This window comes from Belonocnema kinseyi, chromosome 7 (assembly GCF_010883055.1).
Source record: "Belonocnema kinseyi isolate 2016_QV_RU_SX_M_011 chromosome 7, B_treatae_v1, whole genome shotgun sequence".
NCBI classification, from domain to species: Eukaryota; Metazoa; Arthropoda; class Insecta; order Hymenoptera; family Cynipidae; genus Belonocnema; species Belonocnema kinseyi.
This window is the reverse complement of record NC_046663.1, coordinates 104,781,238-104,790,605: the sequence shown is the minus strand read 5'-3', so window position 1 is coordinate 104,790,605 and position 9,368 is coordinate 104,781,238. Positions and strand designations below refer to the sequence as shown.

The following is a 9,368-nucleotide window of genomic DNA, read 5'->3' as shown; positions in this document are numbered from 1 at the left end:
TTTTGAAAATTAAAATTCGAAAATTTTTTCGAAAGCCTCCAGGGGACTTCGTTTTCGCACGAAAAAATTTTATGTGCCCTTATTGCATCCGGACCCACAATTATCCGTCTATTAAGCCTAAGTTGAAGATAAAATACCAATTCAATAAAACGATATTTCAAAAAGATGTAAAATTGTAATGTTTTCGACAAATTCAAACTCCTCTGGAAATATATTCTATTGAATTAAAAAAAAGCAGAACAATAGTATTTTTATAATCATTTCCAAAATTATTTAAAATATGATAGTGATTTTTTTCTAAATATTGTATTTGTCATTCGACTTTTTTTGCACCAAGTTTGACCCTAACGCAGAATTTAGAAAGAAATATCAAAGCATATTTTGACAGTGACGTAATTTACTGTTTAGACTTACCTTTAAAATGAGCCGAAGAACCCTAAACAATGTTAATTATTGCCGGAATTAATAGAATTAAAAAAACATCTCAATTTGACGTTTTTGCAATATCGTTTTATAAAATTGGAATTTCACCTTCAAATTGGGCATATTAGAAACAGATTTAATTACCTTTTGCACTATTACGAGGAAAAAAATGGTATTTGTTAATATTATGAAAATTAAGGTAGGGGAAATCACCCTACAGTAGATGGGGAAAAAATCGACATCATTTAACTTCATCAGTTGCCAAAAATAAAGAAAAAAATTCTTTTTGAAATAGAGCTTACATACGTAATTGATTATTCTTATAGAAAAAAATAACACGAAATTGGTCAGTTCGCTGTATTAACCATTTTTATTAGACTCGGTCAAGGTTGCGGTTTTGACACCTCTTTCCATTAATAGATAATCGATGCTGGTATTGCTCCGGGGCATGACAGAATACCTAATTCTCGGCAATTATAATTTATTATTAGTATACTTACAATTAAAACTAATTTATTGAGTGCATAATAGTTGAAACTGATTATTTTATCAAAATCTCGAAAACTTACATTTTTTACATTGTTTTATCTTTGATATTCCGTGAGATTGATACGATTGATATGAGATGTTCAATCATCATACTATTTGACCTGACTTGTGATTTTAGAAAAATGCAGAATTTTCGCATACCTCAATCCTCAAAATGATAACTTCTGAAAGACTTATTAAGACAACTAAAATGTATGTGTTTTTTAATATACTATTTACAATGATTTGAATTAAAAAACTCCAGTAATCAGTATATAACTTTGGGTTAACTATTGTTGGAAAATGTAATGTCCAATAAAAAGTTCTCAAATATTTATAAATAATAAAGGAAGAATGTTTTGTATTGATAAATATTTTCCATTAAACTTCAAGTTTTGATTGTAATGTATGTAAATGCCACAAAACTATTAAATTAAGGCAAAAAGTATGAATAATGAACAGGCAAATTTTTTTTCAGTAAAAAAATTAATTTTTTGCTTTCACACATTAATTATTTATAAAATTTCAATGAAACTTCGTCAGAAAATATAGTATCCTTGCTTAAATATGATAGTAACAAAAATAATGACCCTTTTTGTCAGTTTTCTAGTTAAATAAGATTATCTACTGTAAATAATTATCTAAAGTAGGGTGGTTTCAGCTACTTTACTTTATTGCAAAATATCTGCTATTTGAAGAGAACTTGACAAATAATGTTCTTCTTCAGGGAGCAGCGGAGGATCTTCTTTTAGATGAGAACGAGGAGGAGGAGGACGAGGATGGAGAAACGCGTAGCTGGCGGCGATAGCAGGCTGAGCTCGTTGGGTGACAAAAGTTCGGTATTACTTCCAAAAAACGGAAAGCACTCTGGACTCATCGATGTGCACTCGACTTTCTTGGTACTACAGCACCAGTGATTATTTCACCCGACCCATCACTTTGGAAGCCAGAATCACGTTGCGAACGCATCAACGTTATTATGTGTGTTATACTATTTGTTATACTTTAAATATACCATGCGCATCAAGATGACAAAAAAGGCAAAACAATATACAATACTGTGTCACAATGCGCTTCAGCGAACCTGAACAAGTCTTGATCTATACAAGTTTTAAAAAAACGAGTAAACAAAATTATCCCATTATTTGTAGAATAAAATCACTATGTTTTGTATGGGAAATCGACGTTGTTATTTCGACTTCCTAAACCTATTTTTCGATAAGAAATAAGCTTTGAAGTCATTTTGCGAAGATTAATTTATTTTAATCAAATCTACAAATTTCTAAGAGGATGAATCATTTAAATATCTTTGATATTTACAAGAGGTTTGATGTAAAGCGAGTGTTAAAAATACTTATTATAATCTAGAGTAATTCAGTAAATGGCACGTTTTAGTTGAGAGATAAGTCCTAAGTACAAGCTACATTTTAATGCGCGTATTTAGAACTATTTTAGATTCTGTATTTATGTAAGGATTCATATTATTCTTAAAGGGCAAATCAAATGACCCTGATAGTGAGAACTTTGAAAATAAAACAGTTTGATACCTCAAACAAGTATCAAGTATACAAGTCTTTGAATTCCATGTTTTTCCCGATATCAAACAGATTTTATTTATAGTTAATCTATTCTTTAATCATTTCTAAGATCATAATTTCTTACTCTATTCTAAAGTTGGAAGGCCTTGTACTCATCTATCTAAATTCTAGGGATGGTGATTAGGGAAAACGTATCACATTTCTATAAACTTGTTTCGAAGATCTACTTATTATCTCAGTCTATGAGGAGAGTAAAATTCGATAGAATCGAAGGCAAACCTTTTTTTTTCTTAAAGGCATACTTAGGGTGCTAGAAAACTGGCTAATAAAGTACCGAGTAATAATTGAGCGACGGGCAAAACTGATAAGGGTAAACTAATTGCTGGACCTTGAACTGATCCATGGTATGCTCCTCGCAAAAGCCATCCTCCAAGTCCAACAGATTTGTGTGTGCTGGTAAATAATGCTGCTAGTAAGACGTTTCGTGGCAACCATTGAGAGCATAAAATCCAGCAGATGCTAGTTATCAGAATTTGACCCAGGCAAGCTGTAAAAAATTGAGAATTTTTAAAGAAAAAAGTCCGTCTGTATTTTAAGTGGACCCTTCTTCATCTCTTATACTTCCTACACACTGCAGCTATTTCATATTTTTCAAACCTTCCCCTCATTTACATACTTCTCACACGCTCTTGTTGCCCCAGTTTCCTCCTCGCTATCATTATTCTTTTTCTCTTGCCCTCATTTTTCTTCACCACAGTTCTGTATACTGACCGCATTATCCCCCACACCCTTTCCATCATCACATCTACACCACACAACACCCTTTTCTAACCCAACATGAATTCCGCTCACTACCTCTGCTCCTGCCCCTCTATCCTAATTTTTACCCCTTGCTCTGTTTTCTTTTTCTTCATCATAAATAAACCCTTCACTAGCGGAAGAATCGGAAAGAAAGTACCTTTCCGATATCTATGTGAACTTTGCTTTCGTTTCTTTCCGAACACTTTCTCTTTCCGAAGCTTCCCGATACCTCTCCGAACTTTTGCGAAGTTTTCCACTCCATTTATTTATTTTTTAACCTTTCCGATTTCTTTCCGAATAAATGACTACAGGGACACTCTGCACTGATTGGAAAGAAATCGGAAAGAAGTAGAAGAAAGGGACATTCGGAAAGAATCTGAAAGATTCGTGGGACAGCTCGACGTTCGGAAAGAAACGGAAGCAAAGTTCACATAGCCCTTTCCGATTCTCTTTACGAAGCGGCCTTTCCGATTCTTTCCTTTTTTTCTGGCAGGGTTCATCATTCACCCTATACTCCGTCCAGCCACACTGTAAATTGAAATGTCATACTTTTCGTGAAAGACCTCTATTCCTATAATACCTTGATACAGGGATCATTCAAAAAATACGTGAGACATTGATGGGGGGGGGGGGGGCTTTCAAAGTATCATTCTCTATGTTAAGTGCAATGGAAAAGGCATCACGCAGAAGAAGGGTGTGCATAAAGTTCCTGAAAAATGTACCACGTATTTCGCAAATAGCCTAAATAAGAGTTTCACATCCGAAGTCCTGAAAAACGGTAATAAATTATTAACGTTTAATATTAAAGATAGTTTAAAGTTACCAATGAGTACACAAAGTAACACATCAACTGCTTGTAAGGAGGAAGCCTCGATAACAACAGCATCACAAAACCAGTGATAAGCCGTGAGCAATAATAATCCCTGGGAAAGCCATCGAAATTTATGTTCAAAATCTTCAGAATTGCTTATGAAGGACATCTGCACAGTAATACCAAATCCAAGAGGCAGTAAAGTACTGTAAAGTATTTCCTTGATGTTGATACCAACCAGGGGTGGTGTTGATGCCCCTAACTGAAAAATAGGAATATCATAATCTTTAGATAAATAAATTATATTTTTTCCGTCATAGGTATGAAAAAGTCTTTATATCGCAATTTTGAAGCGCAGTATGATCTGCAAATCTAAACTGCTATATAAAGTCTTTTCAAGGTAGTTTTCAGAAGCGGTAATTTCACTCTATCGCGCGTTGGCGTTTAATTTAAAAGAGTGTAAAAGGCTTATGCAACATCTTTATATATCCCGAACCTGAAGGGTCTGGTTTATTTCAGGTCGTACCGAGTTGATAATCAGGAATATTATTCACAATATCTAGTGCCCTTATAAATATTCTCTGAATTCTCCAAAGTCTCTTTGAATTTCCCAAATTCTTTAAAATCTCGGAATTCATTCAATTCTCTGAATTCAAGAAATTTTCTGACTTCCTTGAACTCTCTGAACCCGGGTAATACAGGGCATTTCAAGGACTTCAATATAATAGACGCAATTTGCATGAATTAAGATAATTCACACAAATTAGAAAAATTCAGATAACTCAGAATATTTGGTAAATCCAACCTATTTAAAAATAATATACTACACCAGATAGTATTGTGACTAAACTTTGCTGCTATTTGTCGTGTTGGTAAGCGTACTAAACTATATATTTTAGTAGTAAAAAAACAGAGTGATTCTTTCAGACGACCAAGGCAATGCCAGAGTGGTCGTTTTAGATTTAGACGATCACTCTAAGAGAAGTTTTTTAACATGCAGGTATCGAGTTATACTTTCAAATATACTGAAATTTTCTGTAATTTATAAAATAATCAAGTTTTCTGATTAATTTTAGAGATAATTTATTCATTTATATTTACAGTTGATCATATAAAGCGTTTTTATCCATAATTTTCAGTTTTAAAAGCTTTACATTTTTAATTGTTTAGGTCTTCAAAACTGAATTACATTCTTTAAACTGGAAATTTACGATTGAAAATGATGACCTAAAATTAATTTTTTTAAAGTAAAATAGTCGTAAATTATGGATCGTAAACTGAATTATTTCATAATTGAAAACTTTCACAATTGGAACTCAACATTTATAAAATATGAAATCAAAGCTATAGTTTAAATTGCACTATATTACGTGATTTGAAAATGTGATACTTAAAGTGATTGGATACATTTTTCATATAAAAATGTATAAAATTCCCGGTCAAAATGCCCTGATAGGAAATGACCTAGGATCCTTTATAGCTTCCTGTTTAAGACCCTATATAAAATCATATATTAGGTTTCTGTATTTGACCCTATCCAGATGCGCAGTAGTATTCTGTGGTATCTATGCCTGCCACATAAACTATTAATATTATTATTAAGGAACGTCAGTTGCCAACAACCCTGAGTGCTAGAAAAATGTCCACAGAAGAGCATGCATTTTAAGAATACTAAAAAAACTTAAATAATGTAAAAACATATGAGCAGCTAACAATAAAAAGTGGAAATATCTCGTTGGTGAGTAAGAAGCAGCTATAGAAAAGTGCCTAAAAAAATGGATATAATTTCTCGGCAGTAAAAAGTAGCAATAAAATATTGGATGTAAAAAGTAGACAACGGTGCTTGGGCCGTAAGAAAGGGGAACAGAAAAACTTGGCAGTAAGAAGTGCGGACAAACGGCGCGTGTCGGTGAATCGGTTCTGTCACACGCTGCGAAGACAGGCCTCGTTAAAAGCCGAAAATGCACGAGGACGAACCCGATCACGCCCGATTTGACGATTCGCTTTCAGTGGCTAACTAGGAGTTTTTCGGTAAACTGAATTTTCACTGAATTTTGCAGGGCGTCCAGGCCGTCAAGAAAATGAAAGAAAGTTCAAGGCAAAGTTTTAAACGATTGCTTTGCGATGAATTCTGAGAGAAAATTGAAAAGAGATCACAAAACATTTTTGATTGTTTCCTAAAATTTTTTAAAAGTATGTAAAATATTTTTTAGACTTTTTCAATTCTTCCATATTAGATAATTTTAGAAAAATTAAGGATCCTAATTCTTTTAAAGCCTTCTTGTGCAATTTCTTTGCACATTTTTTTAAAAAGTTTATGTTGGTTTAAATAATTTGAGTAAGTTTAAAAGACGTTCAACAATTTTAAACCATTAAAAAATAATTAAAACTTGTAAAGATTTTTGAAGAATTTTGTAAGGTTTGACGAAAATTTAAAAAAATTTAGGTTCCTTGGAATAACTTTAGAAGATTTTTGGAAGTGAAAAATTAAAAAAATTTTTAAAATATACTTTAGGAGCTGTAAACGAATCTCGAAAGGTTTAAAGAGCATGATCAAATTTGCTCTAAATGCTTGCGAAAATTTAGAAGATTATAAGGCAATTTTTTTAACATTTTGAATGATATTTTCAAATTTTGAAAAATATTTGAGTCAGTTAAAAATATTTTCTGGAATTTAAGACGAGTCAAACAGATGAGAAATATTCAGAAATTTGAAAACATTTCAGAAAATATATTAAATATTTCTTCATTTCTCACCAATTTCGTAAACATTCCTAAGCATCTTTAAAGAGGACTGAAATTCAACCTAATGTTTTGTAATATTCTGTAAAATATAACAATTTCTTTAAAATATCCTAGAATCTTTTCTGACGCATCTGATATATTCAAGAATCTTTTTTCAATTTCCTGGAAAATATTATAATAATTATATTTATATAAATTAACAAAACAAACTGATAATACTTCTTTTCTTGTTTTTCATTCTCAGAATTTAATTTCAACTCGAAATAAAGTATTTGAAAACTTTCAACAAATAAATATTTATTCGAAATTTTCATGTTATGTCATTATAAATATCATGACTTATTTTTTATGGTAATGAAGAAAGTTTTAAATTTGGGAATTGCAAGTAGTACTTAGGTTAACTTACTTCAATATTTGTATGACTACAGAAATATTAAAAAAGCATTTATTGTTCAAAAAGTTTTTTGATTTATTTAAAGATAACACTTTATCTTAAAACCCCTTTTTTATTTAGGAAACGTCTGTTATGTTTTCAAACATAATATAAAAAATTTGACGTAACGAGGGAAGGGCCGAAAAAAATTTTACGGTCTGTCATATTGCGTAGGGGGGCGGGCATTTTAGTAACTAATGAACATATTTTTATGTATTTTTTTACTTGATTCTGCCGTAGGGTCAAACATGGTACAAAAACCCTATGTGAAATTTCGAATAAAAACGGTTGCACTCTGTATACATTAATTTAAAAAATGAACAATATTAATACTTTTATAAATTTTCCAATATATTATTTGATTATGATACACATTGACTTTTATTTTGAAAATTCTTGTAAGTTGTTGGTAATTTTTCTAATTTTACAATATTTTTTACCATCTTTGGCCTTAGGAAATAGATTTCACAAATAAAATTATAAAAATATCTTCATTACTTAGTAAAAGGCTATGAAAACTTTCCGCTAAAATGATACCAACAATTTTTTTGTACATGCTGTAACCTTTTGGACCAGTTCGAAAAATAGATATTTCTTTTATCGCTTTCCAGCATATGATTTTTCCCTAAACATGAAGCAGATTAAAGACACTTAAAAAATATAAATAAGAAATATAAAAAAATTCATTTTAGTTCTTTGTTAAATAAGCCGATACATTTTTTATAAAATTTCTTTCTACATGCACATGCATAAAAGGCAGCGTGACTATTGCCACTTGCACTTTAAAAAATTCATACTCTTCGAATCATTAATTCAATTGAGTTAAAATTTGAACAAAGGCTGATTTCAACCTTAATCTGCAACTTTCTCACTTCAGGTTTTCCATTTCTTAAAATTTGCTCGATAAACGAAGCGCTTGAAGGTTGAACCTTATGTTTATTACATTGCCTACAACACAAAATGAACAGTTTCTGTGTTCATTAAAGTGTTTAAGTTTTTCTTTCAGATATAATTTTCAGAAAATGTAGATACATAGTTGAATTAGTATTAATAGAATCTAAAAATTCTGAAAAAAAGCTAAGTTAGCACGAGTTAAGGTGAAGAAAGGACGACATTTTTTTATTTTGAAAAATGTACTTTTTTCCAATTATTTAAAAAAATGAGCAACCTACAAATTTTTGTAGACGGAAAAAAAGATGTGCCTTGAAATTGTTTACTTGAAATAAGTTTCATGCAATTAAAATTTATTTATACAAAGTACATATAAAATTGGTTAAGGCATAATATGTGTGTGTGTGGGTCAGTGTGTGTGTGCAATATTAAATAAAAAATAAAGAAAGTCGATAAGGAAAGAACTATCATACTTCTTGTTTGCGAAAAAGGGATTCCTCAATCGTCAAGTACGATAACTGACGTAAATTAAGCAACCATAATTAATGAAAAAATTTAACTTTTCCATTTGAGTCCAAAAGATCAAATGTTTATTATACAATGAAAATATTGTAAAAATTTTCTTTCGCGTGTGGTGTGGAAAGGAGTTTTAGTAAAAAATGTGCCGGTTTTTCAACCGAAAAAACTGCATGCATTTTTTACCATTCTTATTTCTATTTTTTAAGTGTTTTTAATCTATTTTATGTTCAGGGAAAAAATCAGATCCTGGAAGAAGATAAAAGAAATATCTAATTCTCTAATTGGTAGAAAAGCTTAAAGCCAAATCTGTAGTCCGTTTGTTAACATTTTAAAAAGTTTTTGGTATCATTTCGAAGGCAAAAGTCTTCATAGACTTTTAATAACTAATGGAGATATTTCTATAATTTCATTCGTGAAATCTATTTCCTAAGGCCAAAGATGGTAAGAAACATGTAAATTTGAAAAAATTACCAACTATTTGAAAGAATATTCTTAATAAAAGTCAATGTGTATTATATTTAAATAATATTTTGGAAATTTTATAAAATAATAAATATTGTTAATTTTTTAAATTAATGTATAAACAACAGTTTTTATTCCAAATTTCACGGCGTTTTTTTGTACCATGTTTAACCCCAGGGCAGAATAAATTTAAAAATATTCTAAAAATATGTTAGTT

The 9,368-nt window shown here is 30.7% G+C and overlaps 2 protein-coding genes across 4 annotated transcripts in view; one reads left to right on the top strand and one right to left on the bottom strand.

Annotated features, from left to right (window-relative positions):
* LOC117175949 (RNA-binding protein 27) overlaps positions 1 to 2,167 on the top strand; it is an 18,782-nt gene extending 16,615 nt beyond the window's left edge. For both annotated transcript variants that reach the window (XM_033365819.1, XM_033365818.1), the window contains exon 8: positions 1,679 to 2,167. In XM_033365819.1, coding sequence (XP_033221710.1) covers positions 1,679 to 1,759 — 81 coding nt within the window. In that variant the 3' untranslated portion in view covers positions 1,760 to 2,167. The remainder of the gene's footprint in view (positions 1 to 1,678) is intronic.
* A 94-nt stretch (positions 2,168 to 2,261) lies between these two features.
* The window catches only part of LOC117175950 (sodium/bile acid cotransporter 7-like), a 15,054-nt gene continuing 7,947 nt past the window's right edge, over positions 2,262 to 9,368 (bottom strand). The window contains exons 6-7 of one of the 2 annotated variants that reach the window (XM_033365820.1): positions 4,114 to 4,363; positions 2,262 to 3,036 (exon numbers count right to left, since the gene is read on the bottom strand). In XM_033365820.1, the coding sequence (XP_033221711.1) occupies positions 2,792 to 3,036; positions 4,114 to 4,363 (495 nt within the window). In that variant the 3' untranslated portion in view covers positions 2,262 to 2,791. The remainder of the gene's footprint in view (positions 3,037 to 4,113; positions 4,364 to 9,368) is intronic. The other variant, XM_033365821.1, reaches the window with a different exon arrangement.